At 35.3% G+C, this 24,993-nt stretch overlaps 1 protein-coding gene and 1 pseudogene across 1 annotated transcript; one reads left to right on the top strand and one right to left on the bottom strand.

Moving 5' to 3' along the window:
- The window catches only part of LOC118017332, a 231,248-nt pseudogene that overhangs the window by 67,559 nt on the left and 138,696 nt on the right, over nucleotides 1–24,993 (top strand).
- LOC118017333 (ATP synthase subunit f, mitochondrial-like) lies at nucleotides 672–999 on the bottom strand. Its single transcript, XM_035015150.1, has one exon. It carries the CDS (start codon nucleotides 997–999, stop codon nucleotides 733–735), a length of 267 nt encoding a protein of 88 aa, XP_034871041.1. The 3' UTR covers nucleotides 672–732.

Genomic DNA, 24,993 nt, shown 5'->3' with positions numbered 1-24,993 from the left:
TATTTCTGTAGCTACAGCTTCCTTTCAGAGAATTATCTGAATGTTTGCAGCAGACTTCCTGATTTATGTCATTTCTCTCTCCCTCTACAGTGCCCCTAGAGAGATTTCTGTAAAAGGCAAATACCATGCCACTTCCCTGTTTAAAAGTCTTTGAGGCTCCCTATCACATAGTATATCGCTTGGGAATGGGAAAAGATAGGTGGAAAGTGTGCAGAGCTTGCCATGTGACTCAGACACATGCCTCCCTTCCCAGATTGAGAATCAATGACTTACAAGATAGTAATAGCTAACAATTATGTCATACGGTATTTTAAATGCTTTATATGTATTTACCCATTTAATGTTCACAAAATATCTTTTAGTTACAGGTACTGTTTTTAGGTCCATTTTATAGATGAGGGAAGGAAGTTATAGCAAAGATAAGTAATTTTGTCCAAAAATGACACAACTCATTAGTGGCAGAAGAAAGAGGCAGAGTGGAGATACTCTAGATCCCAAGGCTGTGTTGCTAAGCTGCACACTATGTTTGTTCCCTCAGTGGAGCTCAGGTTTCCTGCTTCTATTTATGTGAATATTAGTGATTTGCATGGAATGTCTTCTGTGTGTGTGTGTGTGTTTAAACCAGTCATCTTTTATTGGATGTTAATTCTGATTAGGATGTGAAAGGATTCAAGGGTGCCAGGCAAAGGTCATGGTCAGGAATGCCGAATGTGCCTCCACACTGGGCCCTCTTCAGTGGTACTTGCGTAGCTGCTCGTGCTTGAGTTCCTTGTAACAACGACAGTAGTTGAAAAGCACATAAGCTGCCAGCACCATAGAAATCCCAGCGATGCCCCCTTTCTTCACATTGACATACTTGTTGTAGTACCGGTAGTAACCTCTTTGAAACGCTCCAGCAATGCTCTTAGGGGTGAAATCCCACATCAGTATCCAGCTGGGCAGCTCTCCTAGTTGCACATCCATGAGCTTCTTCTCCTTCACTTGTACGACTGACGCCATCTTGTCCTTGGTGTCCGCTCTCTCTTCTATGTTTTTAATCTCTAGCCTTCCAGCCTTTAAAAACTCCTCTAGTGTCTTTGAAATTCTTTCAGGCAGGGCTAATTTCGTTGTGAGATAAGCATAAAGATTTTTCATCCTAGAATGATTTACTAAAGCAGGTAGTGAAAATCCTGGTAAAACAACATTAAAATAAGATACTTTCTCACTTACCTAGGTGCCTTAGATGTGAACCTAATTGAGGGGATCATAAAAGAACATGACAATGTGAAACAGGAGTTGGCAAAAGATAGAAAAATTGTATAATACATTTTCTAGGGAGGCATGTTGACTCAGATTTCTCTCTCTAGTAAAAGATGATTGAATTAGTCAGAGATGGAAATTAAAATCTTCCTAAAAAAAAATTAAAAACAAACTTCCTAAACTCATTGACTGAAATTCTCTAAGAGGTAAATTACTGATAATGAAGGAAGTATGGGTTGCATGCAATAAATCAGAGAAGAGGGCAGTGGAATATCTGAAAAAAGTAAGATGAAAAAGACTCAGGACACTTCATATCCTTGAAACTGCATTTCTGTGGTTGGCAAATGCTAAAAAGGAAAACTTTCAATGCTATGATATGACATAAAGGAACTTGTCGTTCAGAAAGGATTGATAGTACCTTTTTAATCATTTTATTGGCCATGTGGCTATCCATTCAATGTTATGGTGACTTTGTTCAAGCATCTTAAACTTCTAGAAGTACAGATCACTAACTGGCCATTTGAGCTGGAACACTTAGAGGAAGAACCACACACAGAAAGATGCCTTTTTATTTGCATATTACCTAAAGCAACACAAAACACATTTACAAACTTGATGTAGAAAGTGGGAGAAAGAAATTTCTAGGAACCAGAGAGTGGTAACAAATTAATGGTAAATTACCCATAATAACTGCCTTAAAGAGGCTGTATAAAATGGCAGTGATATTCTCTTTTATGCACACATGCAGCACACTTTTTCTTTTTGACATGTTTCCCAATTGTTTATTAATTTAGAGAATGCAAAATAGTACTAAGGGAATGCTTGCATCACAGTCACACTTTGTTCCATGTACCCTGCTTACCTGAATTAGGTGCAAAATTGCTCCACTTTTATTTCATCTATGATGACATTTTTCAGGAACATCGCTTCATAATTGGGGAAGAACGACTGTGTTGCCTTCTCCTGTAGAGTGGTTGGGATAGTGTGCTGATTTTTATATTTTTTAAAAAGCTTTATTGAGATATAACTTGCATACCATAAGATTTGCCTGTTTTAAGTGTATAGTTCAATGAATGTTTGTATATTCATCATCATCATAATCTAATTTTAGAAACAGTCATTCTCCATTTCTACCCACAGCCCTGGGTGACAACTCATCTACTTTCTGTCTTAATATATTTCTGTCTCTCTATATTTGCTTTTTATGGATACTTCATATAAGTGGAATCATATAATATGTACTCTTTGTAAGGCATGGAGGGGGTTGAGAAAGATTTTAGAAGCTTTCTCTATTCTCTAGAGAGGAATAGTATTCTATATTCTAGCAAGTGTGAGAATTCTATACATTTGCACTTTCTATTTTGTGATCTTGGGCAGGTTGCCTAATCTTTTTTCAGTTTCTTCATCTGTAAAATGGAAATAATAGTACTTGTCTTATAGGGGTTTATGGGAATTGAATGCATATTTGCATAATATGCATAAAGTTTTTAGAATGGGGACTGGCTACACTAATATTACATGCAATTTTTAAATGTTATTGCTAGTTTGATTATCATCACTATACCTGAAGAAGAGGAATATAGTTGGGCAGATTTTTGAGTCTTGGTAAATTGGTACTGTTATCCTTGAAGTGATCAGTGAATGTAAATCTATGCATAGGGCAGGAAATTAAGAAGTAACTCTTCTCTTACAGGAATAAAATTGCCACATTAATGAATGGCAGCTTCCTAAATAATGAAAGGAAACTATGGTGAAGAGTGAAGAGTACATCATTTTCCCTGGGGACCAGCTGACTTTTCTTTCCTTGGTGTGAATCACATGAATGTGGTTCCCTTCTTGGGAAGTTCTATCTCCATAACAGAGGAAAAGAATCAAGGGGTTATGGCAAGATTGCACAATTTTCCTACATTCTAACAACAAAGCAGAAGAATGTCCTTTTAAAAAAGTCCTGTACCAAGGCCAATTTCTGCAGCACACTTCAAAATAATCTCTATTCATCAACTACTCTGTCACTTCCAATAGATTTTTTTTTTCAAAGCTAAGTAGAATCGCTTATTTACTCCAGACTTGCCCTGTGAAATCTAAGCGGGCTGACCAATCTGTCTGTTTTACAACCTTAGCAGGTGGGAACAACTTTGGGGGCAGCAGGTGTTACATTTCTCAAGTGGCTGCAAAATAGGGTACCCTTGAAAGATGAACGTTCTCTTTGCTTGTCTTTTTCCTGAAACAACTCTGGCAGTCTGGGGTCTAACCTTGGTCAAACTTTCTAATAGTTTTCCCACTACTGAAATGGATAATAAGAGAAATACATCATTTCTAATGAACAATTGCCACTTATTATGGAGTTGTATTTTCTGGGGGATCCAGAGTGTGATTGTATTCTCTGTTACATAGAGTGAACCCCTCAGGAAACTTTTTGCAGCCTAGGGTGTTCAAGTCAATTACTTTAATAGCTGCTTCTGTTATGAAAGTTTTATTTAAAAAAATAAAAGGATATATCAGAAGATCTATTTTAAGTGCATTTTTATATTGTCCCCTTGATTTCAATTAAAATCTTACACTTTAAAAAAATCTCAAAACTTTGAGTTCCATAGTCAATTGACTTCTCAAGGTGAGTCTGATCACATTTGTCTAATTTCTTTTACTTAACACTGCCAGTAATCTACCTGTTAGTAGAGGTGGTAGTAGCATAGTGGCTTTAGTAAAACATTTTCATGTATTTCATATATCTCTTCAGAGGTAATTCTAACATATGTCCCCAGGATAATTTTTATATTATGTGATCACTCTACGCACTTAAAAAAAAGTGCTAACAATATGATGATCCAAATGATAGGCCTGAATATCTCATCTATTTGGATTTCTTTTATTTTAGGCAAATATTTTTGAAATATCTCAATACTAAAGTCATTCCTTTCAGATTCTACATGGTTGAGCACCAGTGAATGAGTTTCTCATTTTTGATATTTCTCATTCTTTTAAAATGTCTAATCATCAAGAATTTGTAATTCCTAATTCCTTCAAAATAAGGAGCTGGGTGACCAAGAAACTTTCTGATGAGAAGCTATTTGAGATGTCTTTTCTAGTAGTCAGTAAAAAAATCCATGTAGATGATCAAAGGGAAAGACCAGAAAAATCAGAATCAGACCCTAAAATATGTAATAGTTATATAATTCATAAAAGTGGCATCTCCAGTTAGTGGGCAAAGGATAGTTAATTCAGTGAACAATGTTGGATCAAAGTGATTCATGATTTAGGGGTGAAAATAAAATATCTATTTCAGGGGCACCTGGGTGGCTTAGGTGGTTAAGCATTCGACTCTTGATTACGGCTCAGGTCATGATCTCAGGATTGTGAGACTGAGCCCCACGTTGGCTCTGTGCTGCATGTGGAGCCTACTTAAGATTCTCTGTTTCCCTCCCCCTCTGCCCCTCCCCCCTTAAAAATGTATTTCACCTTATACAAAATAATTTTCACATGGATTAATATTTTAAACATAAAAATAAAACCATGAAACCTTAGGAAAAGGATGAATATTTAATCTTTTTGTAGCAATGGCTTCCAAGCATGAAAAATAAAGCTCTATAAATCATAAAAAAAAGGGGATTGAGATATTTGACCATGAAACATGAAAATTTACACATGGTAAAAACACCTCAACCAAACTTAGTACAAAGGATGAAATGGGAAAGATGTAATACACATGGGAAAGTAATGACATTGTTAAATATGAGGAAATATTGCAAATGAATGGAAACAACAAATACTTAATAATGGACAAAGAGTTGGCCATCTGCTCACCAAAATATGAAAGACCAATAAACATGACAAAATGTTCTAAATTATCTATTGATGAAATGAAATTAAAATATTATTGGAATGTTACTTTTGTTTTATTAATCTGGCAGATTTTTTGTTTTAAAATGACACTTGGTTAATGCGGGGGTAAATGAGTGTTACTTCATATTGGCAGTGACTGTAAATTGGCATAACTTGGTAGAGGACAAAACTGTAGTTGCAAAAGATTCTAGTTATAAAAAATATCCAAAATATTGGGGAAATAATTAGGCATGAGTCTAAGAATGAGCATGAGTCTAAGAATGAGTCTGAAGATTTAGTGATAAAGATATTCATAGAAGTGTTTTAATAGCAAATAAAATTGGAAACACTACTAATATGCAATTTATTGGGTAAAATATGATTCTTAGAAAGTACACATATGCATGTCATCCATTATGTCATAGAAGTATTGCTTAGGTAGAAAACTTGCTTATTAGAAAAGTTGGTTACAAACAACATATACATCATCTAACACATGGAAACTATATTCCCCAAAATATTTATAGCACTTTTTGGTAATGAAATTATGGGTGATTTTAATTTTCCTCTTTGGATTTATTGATTCCAATTTTTAATTTTTTTATTTATTATTATTTTTTAAAGATTTTATTTATTTATTTGACAGAGAGAGACACAGCGTGAGAGGGAACACAAGCAGGGGGAGCGGGAGAGGGAGAAGCAGGCCTCCCACTGAGCAGGGAGCCTGATGCGGGGCTCGATCCCAGGACCCTGGGACCATGACCTGAGCCGAAGGCAGACGCTTAGCGACTGAGCCACCCAGGCGCCCCTGATTCCAATTTTTTAAAATAATATATCATTATTTAAGAATAAGCCAAACAAACGCTATGATATACTTTAGGTTTATATCATGGTTAAGCCCTTTCTAATCATATTGTCTAGATTACAGTCCTGTCTTCACCACTTACTAACTGTATGTCACATCGGGCAAACTGTCTATTTCATTTTGAGTTTTCTCATTGTAAAATGGAGAAAACAAACTTAACTACCTCATAAAGTTAGTTTGAAAAGTAATTGAAATCAGGCAAAGCTGTAATGCTATGTCTGGCATTTATTGATTTTGCTTTCAATATCAGCTATTGTTATGTGAGTAAAGGTTACGTCATAGTCATAAAGTTCCATGTTGCCTGGAGTAGATGGTGAGACTGATTCTCTAGGCTGCTTATGTTTTCATATCCATTGTAAGAACATTTTCAGCTGGTCAGGTACTGTTGTAAATTTGTGCACTGCACAAAGGCACCAGGGACGGGGGTGAATGGAGCTAAAAGCAGCCTCATTGTATTTCATCAGCTATGTGCATTCCCACTGAAAGGGCAGCCAATAGCTGGCAGAAACACTAATGTTTTTGTTCTTATGTAAAATCCACTGTCATCCTACAATAATAATAACTAATAATCTTCATCTGTTAAGTTTTGTGTCTTATGAGGTTAATTGTATCCTCCTTTCCACAAAGAAAAGTAAGTGCTTTCTTCTATCTGTGTAATACCTCAGAACTCTCAAAAAACTCTGCCAGTTAGTGAAATTCCATCAGGTCACCTACTCTAGTAATGTTACCTTAACCTTAAAAAAAGTTTTAACTCTGCCATTATTTTCAATGGCCTAAATCATCTTCAAAATGTTTCGGGGGAAATGCTGAATTTTACACAGTAGCCATTTCAAATAACAGAATAATATATCAAGCTGTACTGTGTTCTCTCTTGTATTTTGTGCTATTGAAATCTACCTGCTGTTTAAATTCCATAGCCTGGCACTCTGATATTAACCTGGAGCCCTAAACTCCACAGGATTTACCAAACATACAGACAATGTCCTATTAACTTACTCTCTGCCTTCCTTTCTCTGTATCTCTCAGATATGAGCTTGTAATTTTCTGTGGTGGGGCACTTGTGTGTAATAGCCTGTGCCATCTAATTGAATGAGGGGTTTAAAGCACATTAAGCACTTAGAGGAAATTGTGCCAGAATATAATGCCCTTTCCTGGCTGTCAGCTAGCTCTGGGTCCTAATCAATAGGCTGATCAACAGTTGTAGAAGAGAGACGAGGGTGACGGAAAAACTGTACTCTAATGAGTAGGGAAACAGAGAGAAAACCGGATCCTTTTCAAGAGGGAATGGAAATAAAATTAAAGGACCGAGATAAAAATAATTGATTCAGTGTTGTACAAACATTTTTTCAGTGCCTCCTGTGTGCGTGGTGTTGGGTTACATGTCAGGGAGAATGCAGAAATACATGACCTTCTTTTAATACTGTCAGATCCTGGGAACTGACTACTTTGGAATAGGACCGGACCATTTATATCCAGAAGTTTGATGTTCTTGTTTTTTTAACCAGAACAGTACAAAAGCCACATGTGCTTTAGTGCCACTAAATGCATTTTTCTGTTTTCTTCTGACAAGAGAGTGAAGGTGAGCCAGAGTAGTTATTCATTAAAATAAAACTGGAGGAAAAAGCTGCTTTGCAAGACTGGTGAGGGAGGAGGGTTGTATAAGGACAGAGCCATTTTTCTCCGAACTCCATGTTGTCTCCTAAAAAAATCTATACCAATCTCTAGGGTGCAAATTAATTAATGATATTGTGACTAGTTTATTTATAATCCCATAACACATGCAATCTTTAACTCTAAACCCTGGTTACTGACCCAAGCCTGCGGGGCGATTGTTCTCCTAGTAATGAAAGGGAGAAGGGAAAGGATAATGGAAAATATAAAATACTGACAAAGAAGCAGAAGTAATTTCAGTCCTTTCCACAAATGGTGAGGAAAATAAAAATACTTTTCTTCTCCTTATATATATATTCTTTATAACAGCCAAGCCTGCAGCATGTGTCAGGGGCAGATCAAATATTAAAAGCAAATTTTAATAAGTGAGACTCAAAAAGGGATTTATAAAGCTCAGGGGATTTGGAGAGGAGTGCTCAGTTCAGGGTATTCCACAGCTCGAGGGCAGACCAGGTGAATGCTCTGTTGCCCATGGATGAGGGACCTGACAAGGGGGTTGATGAATTTGAGATTTATTATTAGAAAGTAGGGACTGAGGGCACGTATAAATGGAGGCCAATTCTGATAGGAATGAAAGGGAAGTTCCACAGAGGTAATGAAAAACTCTGAGCCAAATTTTAAAGTCAATGTACTGACTGATAGTGAGTGAGCGTAAATCTGCCACTCTGATTGAATTTATGGCCAGGAGTAAGTGCAGGGGTTGCGGGAGGCTGAACAATGGTGTGCTTTGTGAGTGTTAGACTTAGGAGTTTCCATATTAACATAATCTAGAAGCCGTAACAGGACGCATTATAACAGCAGAAGCAGCACAAGGACTTTAAAAAATAATCATGGGTTAACTGCTTTAAATCCTTGGACTAGCTCAATGAAAGGGTTTTCCTCTGATAAAAGCTTTTGGAATAGTTAACGGCAAATGATTTGGAAAAACAAAGAGTAATGTGGAAATAAAAGTTCATAAAGTGATAGCAGGACCTTCATAAGTGCCATTTAAAGGGAGATTGGCAAACGTGGCAAGTAACTAGAGACACACATTAACTGGCCACAGAAGAAGGGGAGTGTGTGATGTCGGCACTCTACGATGCTAGAGAGGTAATTGTTTGTTACGATAAAGGCATGTTCTCAGTTCTGAACAAGGGCTATTCTTCCAAATGGAAAACTGTGAAACACTGCACTGGGGTATTAGAGCTACTAAAATCCCTTCAGTTTGATCCGCTCTTCTGCCCCTGTACTTTCTTGGGACTAAAGTATTTACTGCCAATGGATTTTAAAAGAAGCCCACTTCACAGCATCAGCATCCCAATTCACAATCTGAGGAGAACCACATGTAACTTCTTCCTTGCCTTCTTTTATGCCTTCTTTTTGTCTTCTTTAATAATATTTGAAGACTTATCTGTTTTAAGAGGAACTTTAGAAATCTTTGAGGGCAGGAACAGGTCTTTTGTAGTCTTCAGGGTCTGACACAATGTCTTATACAAAGATTAGTAGTTTTTAAAAAATGTTTTTATTGAGTAAGTCGATTCTAGCATTTATGTTGATTATTTAAAAGTACTTTTCAATTCTACTGAAATTACCTCCTGTCTTTATCCATTTGCCCTGCCATAACAGAACACCATAGAGTAGTTGGCTTATCAACGACAGAAATTTATTTCTCTCGGTTCTGGGCACTGGGAAGTCCAAGATCAAGGTGCTAGCAGAATTGATGTCTGGGGAGGCTCTCCTGCTTCCTGGTTTATAGACTGAATGGCTGTCTTTTCCAAGGGTTGAGAGAGCTCTCTGGATCTCTTTTATAAGGACACTAGTCCCATTCATGACGGTTGCACCCTCTTGACCTAATCACTTCCCAAAGACCCCCTCTCCTAAAACCATCACTTTGGGGGTTTGGATTTCAACCTATGAATTTTGCGGAGATACAACCATTCAGTCCATAACATCTATGAATATTGTTTTCATTTTTATCATCCACAGATATAGAAAATGGACATAGTTAAAGAAAATATATTGGGCATAGTAAATAGTTAATGAGAAAAAAGATTCATAAATTCAGTAATTTGTTTTATTCTTCCAATTTATTCAACAAATATCATTAACCATTTATTTTGTGCCAGGCACTCTTTTAAGTGCTTGAGATACCTTAAAGAACTAAAATGCCCTGCCTCTTGTGTAGCTTACATTTTGGTGGGGGGTGTGGGGTGGCAGACAATAAACAACACCCCAAAGTAGTATACTATATAGTATATTATAAGGTGGTGAATGCTATGGAGGAAAGATCTAGAGAAGGGAGAGGAGGACTGGGAATGTGATAGGGAAGCAGAGAAAGTGAAAATTTAAAATAAGCTTCTGGGATAGGTGAAGATTGAGTAAAGCTTTGAAGGAAGTGAAGAAGTGAGTCATGGGGATCTTGGGGGGAACCAAAACAAGGGACTCTGGTAATGATGTGCCTGGAGGATAGGAGCAGAATGAAAGAAAAAGCAATACTAGCTGGTGGCAGATTTTCTATGACCTTGTAGATCACATTGTAGTCATATAACAAACGCATTAGCTTTTATTTTGAGGGAAATGGGACATATTCGGGTTTCAAATACAGGAATGACATGATCTAACTTCCTATCTTTAAAAGATGCCTGTGTTGTGTTGGTGATAGAGTTTAGGGAGCACGACTGGAATAAATATTTACTGAAGTCTTATGGTGCTCGATTTAGTGCTGATTCGTGAGATAGGAAGATGTGATGGTTTGAGGCTGAACAAAACATAGCAGGAAGTACAAAACTGATAGCTTTTATGCTTTAAAATTAAACTGTTGGGGGGCGCCTGGGCGGATTAGTTGGTTAAGCGACTGCCTTGGGCTCAGGTCATGATCCCAGAGTCCTGGGATCGAGCCCCACATCGGGCTTCCGGCTCAGCGGGGAGCCTGCTTCTCCCTCTGACCCTCTCCCCTCTCACGCTGTTTCTCTCTCGCTCCCTCTCTAATAAATAAATAAATAAATAAATAAATAAATAAATAAATAAATAGAATCTTAAAAAAAATTAAACTGTTGGGTGTTTTCTTAATAAGAAACTGTAAGCCATACAAAACAAAACAGTGACATATAATGGAGGTATGATATTAAATGATTATGTGGCCTTTACTCAGTGATTCTAAGCTGTGGAGATTTTAAAGCTGGAGGAGACCTTAGAAATTTATCTCATAATTTGACACTTTCTTGTACACATTGAAGATCTGAAGCCCAGAGAGGAGTCAGGTGGGGAATTCCATTGACCTAAATGCTAGGCCTGGATTTCACTACAGATGTTCAGATCCAAGTTTAATGGTTTCTCTCCAGTAGGGCATTTTCTCTCTGTTTGTAGTAGTGTTAATGTCTTCTAAAGTCTTTAGAATGTGAAGAACATTCTTTAGGTAGAACTATTGTCACAGTTCTTTCTTAAAAGAAGAGAGGAAAAAAAACTTTTTGAGCAACTCATCAGAGACATGACCTAGTGTCCCCTTAGAACAGATAGACATTGAAATTTATTGTCCCCGATGAAAACTATTTTAAGTCTAATAGGAAAAAATATCTTTTTGGATTGTGGGGAAGAGATCCAGAGTTCTGTCTTTGAAATGCCAAAAGCCAGTGAACTTCAGTAAAGGAGGGAAACAATAATCTGCATAATCAAAGTTTCTTTTTCTTCAGCTTCAAAATGCCAAATACCAAAATATGACTTCTGGGAGCTCCAGGTTATTTTTTAATAGGAGGATGTTAAAATTAGTTTATGTATTGACAGCAGCATGGATGACCCTGAAATAATATGTAAAAATATTACTGGTAACTGTAATGGTTACTTTTCATATAAACAAGAGCCAAAAATAGCAACAAGAAAAAAGGACAACAAAGGAACACAAACATAAACAACAAACAACAGCTAAATAGGGAGAAGTTTGTTTCTTTCCTACAAAACAATCTGGCCAGTCTTTTCTGGTGTCACAACTCTTTTCCAAGAGCTCACTCAGGGCCTTGGACCCAATCATTTTCATGCTGTAGAGCAAAGGTCAATGTATATATATTTGGTGAAAAGTCCAATAGAAAATATTTTAGGCTTTGTGGCCATACCATCTCCATTTCAACTATTCAACTCTGCTACTGTAGTGTGGAAACTGAGCAGTCCTAGACTTTATATAATGTGATATAACTGAATGGGTGGGGCTGTGTTCCAATAAGACTTTGTCTAAAAATAGGCAATGGATCTTTAGATTTTAGGGAATGATTTCACGGTGGGAACTTCTAGGTTGCTGTCTCAGTCTGCATGGTTGAAGGTGGGTCACTAGGACATCAGCATTTTAGCTTAAAACAAAGAGAAAAAGAAGCTAGAGAAATGTATGAGCCATGTTACAAGTCCCAAGTGGCACCTTTTACTTCCACTCCCATTTCATTAGTCCAAAAGTAATGTTGCCATACTTAGCTGCAAGGGATAATGGGAAATGCGCCAAACGTCCACGAAAGAATAAGAAGCTTAAGGACACTGGGAAACAGAATCAACACAATGCTTGATTTGCTTTATACTGAAATCTTGCCATTGATTACCCACCCAACATATAATCAATATGCTGATAATAAGTGATTACATATGTGTTTTAGAAATCCCTATATTTCTTCATTTTTTATTATGAAAAATTTCAAATATATAAAAAAATAGAAATAATTGTATAATAAACACCCAAATACCCATTACTTAGGCTCTGCAACATATATTTTGCTACATTTGTTTGATTATGTATTCATCTATGTATGCTTCTGTCCAACAATAAATCCATATTTTTAAAATTTTTATTTATTTAAAAAAAATTTTTTTTAATCCATCTTTTTATGTTTTCAAAGCAAATTGCAAACATCAGCATATCTCACTTCTGAGTACACATGTCTTCATCAGTTCCATGTTTGACTATGATTTTTTTAAGATAGAATTACACTCAATAAAATGTGTGAATCTTAAATGTGTCATCCAATGAATATTTTTAAAAAATGTAAAGCTTTGTAACCCTATTTTATTTCAAGATGTAGAAATTTCAGTCACTCCAGGAAGTTCCTCATGTTCTTCTAGATCAATCTCCCCACTCTTCTGGTTCTTACCATAGGGTAGTTTTGGCTGTTCTAGAACTTCATGTAAATGACATCACATAATATGCATTTTTTTGGTGAAATATTTCTTTCACTCACTCAGCATAATAGGTTTTCATCTTGTTTTGTGTTTTTACATTTCATCCATGTTGTTTCATATATATCAGTAGTTCATTTGTATGAATATTCCACGGGATGTTTATCCATGCTACTGTTGATAGACTTAAAAATTTTTTTATCAGTTTGGGGCCATTAACAATAAAGCTGCTATGAGTATTCTTATACAAGTTCTTTTGTTGATGTATATACATACACAGATACATGTATCATATACATATATATACACTCACATATGTGTGTGTATGTGTGTGTGTGTGTGTGTGTATCTATCTATGTGGGCTCCATCTCACACCCTGAGATCATGACCTGAGCTGGAAACCAAGAGTTGGATGCTTCACCGGCTGCGCCACCCAGGCGCCCCTATATTTAGTTTTATAAGAAAATTCTAAAATCTTTTTTTTTTAAAGATTTTATTTATTTATTTATTTATTTGAGAGAGAAAGAATGAGAAAGAGAGCACATGAGAGGGGAGAGGGTCAGAGGGAGAAGCAGACTCCCCGCCGAGCAGGGAGCCCGATGCGGGACTCGATCCAGGGACTCCAGGATCATGACCTGAGCCAAAGGCGGTCGCTTAACCAGCTGAGCCACCCAGGCGCCCCTAAAATCTTTTTTTTTTCCATGTGATTGAACCATTTTATACTTCTATCATCAGTATATAAGAATTAGTTGCTCTACATGCTCACCAACATTTAAGGTTGTTAGTGTTTTTAATTTTAGCTCTTTTTTTTTTAAAGATTTTATTTATTTATTTGAGAGAGAGAGAATGAGAGAGAGAGAGCACATGAGAGGGGGGAGGGTCAGAGGGAGAAGCAGACCCCCCGCTGGGCAGGGAACCCGATGCGGGACTCGATCCTGGGACTCCAGGATCATGACCTGAGCTGAAGGCAGTCGCATAACCTAAGCCACCCAGGCGCCCTAATTTTAGCTCTTTTGGTGGTTGAATCACGGATCTGCGTTTTTTCTGTGGAGGATTCTAACAGAAGGCGATATATTATCTTTAAAGAATTATAATTAATTTATGGTAGAGTCAAAATAATTTTCTCGCTGAGCTACTGACATAGAGGTCGCACCTCTCGTTCAGTGAGAGCAGAGCTCTGCTGCACTGCTGAACCCCATGGAGCAAAGTCCATGTGGTAGTTTATGTGAATAGGTCTAGAATTCAGTGGGAGTGGGAAGGAAGGTCGTTTATGTAGCTTAAAATGTAAATACTACCCCTTGATGGTCATTCTGAATGATTGAAACTATTTAAAGAGATATATCAGAGGAATATCTTGAGAAAACTCAAAAAATAACTCCATTTTTCTTTTCTAAAGTTTACTAATTAAAATAATTTCAATCAAGACAAATATGCTAAGCTTATTTACTGAAACAAAGCAAAATATGAAGTCTTACAAAAGTAAACATTTAGCTGAGCTTTGTTTTTCTTTCCATAACTTTAGTCTAAGAATTTTGATAAGTATAACAATATAAAATATAAAAATCATGAAGAGAGGCAGAGAAATATGCCATTATGAAAGCAAAGTTACAGGAACAGGTAAGAATAAAGGAGATGGGGTAATGTGCCATTCTATGGTGTATGTTTTTTTCTTCTCTTTCTCTGTCAGTCTGTTGTGTTTAGGATCGAAATATGGGCATCTTCTAGCATTTAAAAGAAGATAATGGAGGAGGAATGCCAATGAAAAGGAACAACAAGAATGACAACCCTGTTTTTTTTAATTGACTTCTTTTTAGGTATCAATTTTTGAGAACATTAATAAAGAACAAGCTTCCTTCCTTCCTTCTTTCCTTCCTTCCTTCGTTCCTTCCTCCTTTCCTCCCTCCCTCCTTTCTTCCCTTCCTTCCTTCATCTATCTATGGGGATAATTATTTTTTAAAAAAGGTAAAATCACTCGCATACAGATATAAGATGAACATATGGCAAAAATTTTGTTTAACTCATTATTAATGAGTGAGTCAGGCACATGTTACAGTTGGTTTAAAGAGAAATCTAAAGAACAGACACATTTATAAATCAGAAATATTGAAATGAATGAGCAAATGACACAAAACTGGCTTTTTCCACTATAAGGGAGGAAAATCAATTGAACCTTTGCCTAACAGAATTTATTTGCCTGTCTGTAGACAAGAATTATTTTGCATTGCTATCAGTTATTTACAACTTACAGAGTTGTAAAATAGCTAAAAGGCAATGAAAGGTGCAGAGCTCCCATAGAATCAGAATTAGCAACCCAGAAGAGTGTGCTCTAAACAATGTATAGTTTTTCATTGAAGTACAATATTTTCCTTAATTTGTCGATCATATATCTGTGCCTACTGACTTACTCTATTTTTAAGAAATCCTCATGATTGTGCTTTATTACACAATATTTAAGAAAAAATGCAAAATAAAAAATTAATCTTGTCACTAATTTTGAGTAAATAAAAAACTGCCACCAAAAATCTTCCTGTGTGCTAATATGTAAGAGGGAGAAAACCAAGTAATGCAATTCTGATACATGCATGCAGGTATTTTTAAGACACTACAAAGTCTGGACAGAATTTCATGCAAATCTCTATGGTCAAGTACAGTTGGCCCTTGAACAATGTGGGAGTTAGGAGCACTAACCTTCACAGTCAAAAATCCTTGTATAACTTTTGACTCCCTCAAAGCTTTAACAAATAGCTTACTATTTACTAGAGACCTTACTGATAAAATAAACAGCCTATAAAAACATATTTTGTATGTTATATGTAGCATATGCCATATTCTTAAAGTAAGCTAGAGAAAAGAAAATGTTATAAAGAAAATTATAAGAGAAAATACATTTATAGTACTGTACTGTATTTATTGAAAAATATTTGCATACAAGTGGACCCACACAGTTCAAAGCCATGTTGTTTAAGGGTTGACTATGGATAAAAATAAATAAGTAAATAAGTAAATTTCTCTTACTTCCTTAAGAGACAAATGGATGCACCTTGTGATAGTCTTACAATGTCTTACAATGTAAAGTCATGACCTTACATTGTAGAATCAAAAGGTTGGACTTCTTATCAGGCCTATTATATTTTCAAGAAGATACTTTAAGGAGTGGGAAAAAGTGAGCAGCAACCTTCTCCTACTTTATTGACAAAATTTTATTATTTTACCCTTATGTAGGATGTCACAAGATCCAGTGTTAGTTTAAACCCACTTAATATAAAAACCATCAAGGAGGGCGCCTGGGTGGCTCAGATGGGTAAGCATCTGCCTTCGGCTCAGGTCATGATCCCAGGGTCCTGGGTTCGAGTCCCACATCGGGCTCCCATGGGAGCCTGTTTCTCCTTCTGCTTCTCTCTCTCTCTCTCTGTCTCTCATGAATAAATAAATAAAATCTTTAAAAAAAATAAAAATAAAAACCATCAAGGAGCAAAGTGATATACTGTCATTTTATAGCAACAGCAAAATATGCAACTGTTTTTGTTTTATTTCTGCTATGCACACAAGTGTGCTTTTTTTTTTAAGATTTATTTATTTATTTTAAAGAGTGAGAGAGAGTTGAGCATGGGGACGGGTAGAGGGAGAGAGAAACTTCAGCAGACTCCATGCTCAGTGTGGAGCCGGATGTGGGGCTCAGTCCTACATCCCTGAGATCATGACCTGAGCTGAAACCAAGAGTCGGATGAAAAATCATACTGTTTTTAAGCATTTGTACCTAATGTAATTATTTTGTAAACTGAAAATCTATTTCTAATTGACATTATTACCTTAGTAAAGATCATAAAAGGCTCATATTCTTCTGTTTTATACAAATGATTTCTAAATCATTTTTATCCTCGTTTAATCAGTGGATATTGAGGGTGAACAGAAGGAATATTTAAGTTTTATTCTGAATTTTTTTTTTTTGCCATCAAAATCTTAAGTTTTGGACTAAAATTATTAAAGTTGTCATTTTTAACCTTGTTATTTGTTTTTCAGATGTTTACATTTGACAGTAGTTTTCTTTAAAATAAAATTAAATAGTTTCCTTTTCCCATCAAATCTACTGTCTGAAGCCTAATCAAAACATGATTTTGTAATGAGTTTTTAACTATGAACATTGTACATTGCAATGAACAATGAATTTAGATAAGCAGAAGATGCTGTGCTGGGTGAACAACATGATCCCTGAGATATTTCCATTTAAATGGTTACTGTAGGAGACAGCTTGTGAAGTCACCATTTACAGTAGAGCACTGTGTAGATGTGATCCAGCAAAATGTGAATTAGATTTTCAACTCATGTTACTGAAATGTGAACTATAATGATCCCTGTCCAGTTTCAGTCAATGTGAAATGATACTCCTTATGCAGTGGAGAAGAGAGAGTTCATTGTGACATGAAATGTCAAAGATTCTGTCATGATAAAATCAAATCTAACATTTACAAATTTTCTTAAGTGACTAAATAATTATTATAATTTTTTTTTTAATCTTAGGGCTGAAGAAAAGTCCCTTTAAAAAACCAGTTGCTGAACAAGTTTTCCCTTTTAATACCTTGATAATATAATACCTTGGTAAAAGTATGAATAAAACCTCTTACTCTATTGTTATTGACAAATTCTTGAAAGCCTTTTATACTTATTTAAAGTTAAAGGAATTCAGTTTAATTCCAAAGCCCAAGGAAAAATTAAGAAGGATTAAAATTGTAACTATGTTATAACTAGTTTCCCACATTTATTAAAAATATATCTCCAGTAATTTCAACAGATCATTTATTTTCACCACAGTATAAATAACAATGTGATTTGTATATCTGCTATCAAATAATTTTCTACCTCCCCATAAAGAGGTTTCTAACTGGTTTAAAAAAACCTCAAAGATAATTTTCCCCAAGTGAGACAAAGCAACAAGAGAAGATTAGTAAATTGTTATTGTTTGTATACCATGTTTCACTTAGCACATTGTTAGCATTTTCTCATAAAAATAAAAGACTTTTTAAAACACCATTTAAATCTTCATACTAAGTTTTATCACTAAAATTGAACAATTTTCTTCTTTCCTTATATCATTTCCATTTTTTTTCATATTTTATCATTATAGTAAATAACTTCCAAAAGAGATCTATAAACAAATCCCTAATTTTTTTCATAGAATATATTTCTAAGAAGTAATATTACTTACTCAGGCCCAAATTATGAATGTTTAAAGACTTTTAACATACGGGGCATTACAGTTTTTGGTAATACTTATAATCCTAATATTGTCAATACAGTATTGAGGGTTATCTCTTTAATATTTGCTATTTTAATAATTTAAAAAAGTTTTATTGCATATATATTTCTTATATCAATAGTGAAATAGACTATTTTGGTATATTGATCAGGCATTTCTAATACCCATTCTATGAGAATACAATCTGATGTTGGGTCTCCATTTTTCACTGATTTGTAAGCATTAGTAACATTAAACACTTTTCATTAATATGTGTTGCAAAATTATTTCCCAGTTAATAGTTTGCCTGTTAATTGTTAGGTACATTTTGCTTTTGGAGGAGGTCATCAAGAGGATATGACCAACTGTTGATCCTTGAGTTGGACTCTAAATTGGAGGCTCCTTACTCCCTACCTTGTCCTCCAAGTATATATTCCACCCACCATTCCCATCCTAGGAGCTGTTCCAAGGATGTAGCCTTGAGAGAGTAAAGTTTTGTTGAGGTCATCTGGGTAGTATAAGTGACTGAATCCAGTTAAGGCCTCTCTAGAAACTGCTAATATTCTGGTGGGCAGGTGTAGAGATCTAAAATCAACATTGGTGCATGTCCAACAGATCACATATGTATTTTTAATATTTCCCCACATAGGGTGAAACTTTTTCTTGCTGTGGATGATTTAACTGTTTTCTGCCTTTGCTAGTACCCTGTTCTTCCCTCATCTTTTCTGTATAATTTCTCCTAACTTTTGGCTCGAGCAGATCTGGAGATGGCTCTATTGGTTTGGATATTTATTTTTCCACTTACATATACTTGGAAGTTCAAGGACTTCTCTGTCTCCTGGTTATACTGTAGGTGTGGGTTATGGTAGTTTTATTTATTCTCCTTTTTTTTTTTTTTTTTTTTTAAGATTTTTATTTTATTTTATTTATTTGAGAGCGAGAGAGAGTGAGAGAGAGCATGAGAGCAGGGGAGGGGCAGAGGGAGAAGCAGACTCCCTGCTGAGCATGGAGTCCAATACAGGGCTTGATCTCAGGACTCCAGGATCATGACCTGAGCCAAAGGCAGCCGCTTAACCGACTGAGCCACCCAGGCACCCTATTTATTCTTCTTTTAAATCTGCATGAAAGGGGTGCCTGGGTGGCTCAGTCGGTTAAGCATCTGCCTTCAACTGAGGTCATGATCCCCCAGGGTCCTGGGATCGAGCCCCACATCAGGCTCCCTTCTCAGCGAGAAGCCTGCTTCCCCCTCTCCCACTCCCTCTGCTTGTGTTCCCTCTCTCACTGTCTCTCTGTCAAATAAATAAATAAAATCTTAAAAAAAAAAAAAAACACCTTAAATCTGCATGAAAGATGTCTACAGAGATTCAGTAGTAGGCAGCTGCCATTATGCAAGGAAAATCTTCTCTTATGCATTTTGAAACAAATAATGATGAAACACCCAAGACTGTTTTTAAGGGTTCAAGAATTCACTTAATTACGGAATATATCCTGTATCTTGAATATCTTCATCTATTTACTTTTTAACTTTAAAACTACAATGTTAGAATTTGTTGTAGGGAATCTTGATGATGCCACCATTGATAGAAGTAGATTTTGGTTAAGATTTTTATTCTTTCCCAGCTCTTGATTATCTTCACTACTCAGAAAAAGAAATTAATGATATTTTGGCATATTTTTGAAGTAATTCTTTCTAGAGTCAAATGTAGTCAAATAGTTGATTCAGAATTATTTGCCACTATCTCTCAAATTTGAAACATTTAAACTTTCTACTTTTGAATGTGATATGTATTTTTAGGTGGTTTCTAAATACTCCCAACAATTATTGTCTTGGTCTCATTTTGTGCACTAAAAAGAAATGTCTTCATAAATGTGGTGTTCACATTTGGCCCAAATATATGGAAGGGTTTGCCACAACACAAAACACTTGACATTTTTCTCAGAAGTTAACAATTGTAAGAATTTTCTAATGTAGTAGAAATAAAGAGTTAGGAAATTAACTAGTTAGATGTGGAATTCGATTTTTGACTGAACATATTCAGCTTTGGCCCAAAAATAGATACCTTGGAATAAGCTTCTGATGTCAACCTTATCATTGATAGAAAAATATTATTAATTATAAACATTTTTATGATTAAAAATTATTGCAATATTTTTAAGATTACTAAAATTTGAAGGTCAGATATATGCAATAAACACTCATTAAAAGTTTGAGAACTGCTGAAATAAAATGAAGATTTTTGTTGGATTTCTTTTGAATATTTATCCCATTTTTCAAATCATTTCATAATCAATTCATTTCTTCTAAATGGGTTCATGGATCATCATTAGTTTTGTGTTCTTTTATGTATTTTGATCTGTCTCATTGCCTCCTAATATTTTCTACATTTTTTTTAGAATTTTTGTATGTGTACTAGTGCTACACTATTTAACTTATTATGGCTTTATTATAAATTTTACTATAGAAAAAGAGAAGTTTATTTCTCCCTTCCCTTGATCACTGTTTTAAACTCAGCAGTCTCGGCTCTTTCCAGCTTTGTTCAGAGACTGTCTCCTGGAACCTGCATTTGCCCTTTATAAGTACATTTTGAGATGAAATATATTTCATCATCAAAAGCTTTCTCATGTGGCTTCTTTGACTTGGCCTCAAAGGTCTTCAGGGAAAATACAATTATTCTCAATACTCATAGACACTTTCTGCAGCCCTGTCCCAGGGAAGAATTTTATAAAAACTCTTGGCTAGCACAGCACACTAGAAGGATATGTTCACTTATAGTCAGTTGCCTCAAAAAGTGTTGACTTTTGTTCATTTGTCTTCTGTCCCTCCCTTCCTTCCCTTCTTCCCTCTTTCATCTCCAATTTTTCTCTTCCTGTTCTCTTTTGAACCCAGTTAATCAGGTTTTACCTTCATTATACCAATAATCTCTTTCTGTGAAAGTCACCAATGACCTCCAGCCCATTTAATCCAATGTTGTTTCTCAGTTCTTGTCTTATTTGAGCTAGCTCTTGTTTTTACCTGAAGCACTTTCTTCTCTAGGCTTATTTGATACCTCACTTGCCTGATATTCCTATTAATTTGCTGGCCCCGAATTTCCTGGTTCTTTCTCATTCTCTGATGTCTCAATGTAAGAATGCCTTGATCTCTGCTCTCGGCTCTCTCTGACTCCTTCTAATACTCTGTCCCTTATTCCCTCACTCAAGCTATGCTGGTGGCCTTGCTCTTTCTAGAAATGGCAGACATGCTGTTGCATCAAGACCTATGCAGCATTTCTTTTATCTGTCTGTAATACTCTTCCTTCATATGTTCGCACGGTACATTCCATCACTCCCTCCTGGGCTTCATTCAGAGGTCACCTTCTCAATGCAGACTTCTCTGTTCCTAATAAAACACGTACACCTTTTCCACCAACTTCAATGCACATCTTCTTTTTCAGTTTATTTTTCCTTTTTAGAACTTAATATTATCTTGAATAACACACACACACACACTTACCTTATTTATTGTCTCCCCCACTAAATATAAAAGTCTTATGAACTAATGGGTTCTTTTATTTGACTCAATACAGTATATCCAGCACCTGAAAGGAAGTTTATGGTTCTAATTGAGTACTCATTATATATTTGTTGAATAAATTAATGAATAATTTTCACATTCTCTAACATTAATGTTTACTTTTTTTAAAAAAAGATTTTATTTATTTGAGAGAGAGACAGAGAGACCGAGAGCACAAGCAGGGCAGAGGGAAAGGGAGAAGCAGACTCCTCACTGAGCAGGGAGCCCGATGCGGGGCTCTATCCCAGGACCCTGGGATCATGACCTGAGCCGAAGGCAGACGCTTAGCCAACTAAGCCACCCAGGAGCCCCTAATGTTTACTTTTTAAATTTTTTCCTTATATATTTAAATATATGCTAGCTATTACAGCTTCTGTGCTTTACCTATCTTTAGTTTGTCTCTTTCAGTTTTAGTCTTAGAAGATGCACATTTCTGTGGAATTCATTCCATATATTTTCTGGATCATTAATATATGAAATAATCTTTTGGTTTCTTTCATCAATTAAAATGATTTATCTGGGCACAGAATTTTGAGAGTCACAAAATTTCCTCTTAAAACATAAATCTTGTCTCTTTTCCATTTAATCTTGCAGAGGAGAAACAGGGGCTGGTCAGATTTTCCTATGTGTGGACAGCATTTTTTTTTCTAACAAATTGTTTGCATAATTTAACTTTATTATTTTAGTTCTCAAATTTTACATGGCATACAAAGATTTGTGTGTCATTCTCCTTTCATCAGTATCATCTGGGACAGTTTGATCCTACTCTCCAAAGAGAATCACAGAAATTTTAAAAAATGTGTATCTCACCATATTTTTTTTCTCTTTTAATGTTCTATTTTTTCATTGTAAACATCTTCAACTTTTAGTTTTTATCTTCACTTCATATTCCGTATCTACTACATTTTCTTTTGCATTTTTATCATTTTATCTTTCAGGTACATATTCTAAAATTTTTTATTCATTGACTCAGTAAGTCTATTTTAATACTCATTTCTGGTTTTCAAGTCCAGAAAAGGTGGGCTTTAATTTTACTGTTTAACTTTTTGCTTCCTGGCAATTTTCCCTTCTATCACTCAGGAGTATTTGACTTTTTTTCCTTCCCATTTATCTTTGATTATATCCTCCTGTCTTTTATTTATCTTCCTGTGGATTTCTGCACATATTTCATGGGAACCTTTTCTACTTGTATTATTTTGAACACAAATAATAACCATTTTCATGTTTTTTTCTTTCATACCGTGAATAAATAATTTTTAGTTTTTGGGTTTTTTTTCCCCTTCTCTGAGCCTACAAAATAGTGTTCACTTTACCTAGCATTGAAGTAGTTTTATTCAGGACTCCATACTCTCTTTCCTTTATATTCATACTTCAAGAATGAGAAATTTATCAAATCCAAATCAACATTTGACAACAGACTTGCCTTGACATCATATTGATTTGAATATTGTGCATTATTTTTTCTCAAATACACAACTGGAGAGCACATTCATGGTACCTAAGTAGCTAGCATTGTTTAGTAGAATTCACTAACGGTGATGGAAACTTCTCATGAACCATTGTCTTATTTTCTGGAACTCTAAATTAAGGCACTATTTGAGAACTAACAATTTGTATAATGTACTTCTACCACTCTTACCACTGGTCCTTCATGTATAAAAGTTTATATAAATGCAAGTAAACTATGTCTGCCAAAGAACAATCCTTTGCCTAATTCATCAGAATCAGCATTTCCCTGGCTTTTTGTAGAATGGAAGTTAACTGATTTTGAGAGAAAGGTTATAGTCTGGCTTCTAAGTAAAAGCGGTTCTTGTAAGTATAGAGGACAATTCTGTATCTTGAAACAGGAAGAAGATTCCTCTTTTTCTTTTTACTTTACCTTAGAGGCTAGAAGTTTTTCTCCATTTTAGAGTGTCATAGTGCATTCACTGAATCTCTCATACAAGTCCTATTTATCCTTATTGTTCTAGCGTGGGTATTCTAGCTTCTCATGATTGGACGATATTAGTGTAAGGTTTCAATGCTTTCCCTTTAATTTTTGTGGTGAGCTATTTGATACTCAACTAGGAATCTTTTATTAGATAGACCTTTGGCATGAGAAATTGAGAAATGTTTTGTCTTGTGTTATGAATATTGAAGATAATGTTCATGCAGAGAATAGATAGTGCAGGACACTTGTTCAAAATAGTGGTGGAGATCCTTGAATATGATAAAGTTTGTACTAAATCTGCCATGGTCTTCTATAGGGAAAGTATTGACATAGAATAGAAAATTTAAAGAAAACTTATATTTGACTTAAAAAATTTTAAGTGACTTATTGAACTACAACTGACATACAATAAACTGCACAGACTTACAGTGTACAATTTGGTAAGTTTCAACATGTGTGTATACATATGTATGTACACATATGTAAATATATATATGTGACCTGTAAAACCATGATCATGATTGTGAACATATATGACAACCCCAGAATTTCCTTGTTCTTTTCTGTAGTCTTGTAGACTCCCTATCTGCTGTATCTCTGATCAGCATCAGGCTACCACTGATCAGCTTTTATCACTACTGACTATCCCTGTCCCACTATCTCACTGTCACTCCTGACTTTTCCATTACTAGATTAGTTTGCATTTTCTAGAAATGGAATCATACAGCATTTACCCATTTTTTGTCTTCTTCACCTCAATACTACTATTTTGAAGTTCAACCATGTTGTAGTGTGTATAATACTTTATTTTTATTGCTCAATTGCATTCTGTTGTTTGGATATACCATATTTTATTTACTCATATACTTATTGATGGACATTTGAGTGGCTTCTATTTTTTGGTTATTACAAAAAGAGCTGCTAAGGATATTCATGTATAAATCTTACATGGGAATATGGTTTCTGCACAGTAAAAGGAGAAGACATATTTAACTTTTTAAGAAATAAAAGACAGTTTAGTGGTGTTTGGGTGGCTCAGTCAGTTGAGAGTCTGACTCTTGATTTCGGCTCAGGTCGTGATGTCAGGGTCACGAGATCGAGCCCTGTGTTATTGGGCTCTGCATTCAGTGCAGAGTCTTTTGTCCCTCTCTTTCCCCCTCTACCTCTCCCCTGGCTCATGCGCTCTCTCTCTCAAATAAATAAATAAGTAAAACCTTAAAAAAAAAGAAAATAAGTTTATATGGAAGTTCATAGGGCATTATAAAGTGCAACCTAAATATGTTATTATGTTTAGAAATATACTTATTTTGGCTGGTCAGTGTAGTCTGGCTAAATATATCCTATTCAAATTTAGTAAGAAGTAAATTATTAAATCAAAGTGAGCATATCATAGTATATGACTCTCAAAAACTTTGGACAAGACCTGAGAGACTTAGATTTAAAAAAATGGATCAGTTAGATGTCCACTAAAAAGAACATTTTTATACAATAAATGTCAACAAAATGTAAGTATGTGGATATATATGCAGTGATTAAACATACCTAGATAGTGTCATATA

The sequence above is a fragment of the Mirounga leonina genome, unplaced genomic scaffold (assembly GCF_011800145.1).
Source record: "Mirounga leonina isolate KUSES-001 unplaced genomic scaffold, KU_Mleo_1.0 Mir_169, whole genome shotgun sequence".
Classification (NCBI taxonomy): Eukaryota; Metazoa; Chordata; class Mammalia; order Carnivora; family Phocidae; genus Mirounga; species Mirounga leonina.
This window is presented reverse-complemented; position numbering and strand designations above follow the sequence as displayed.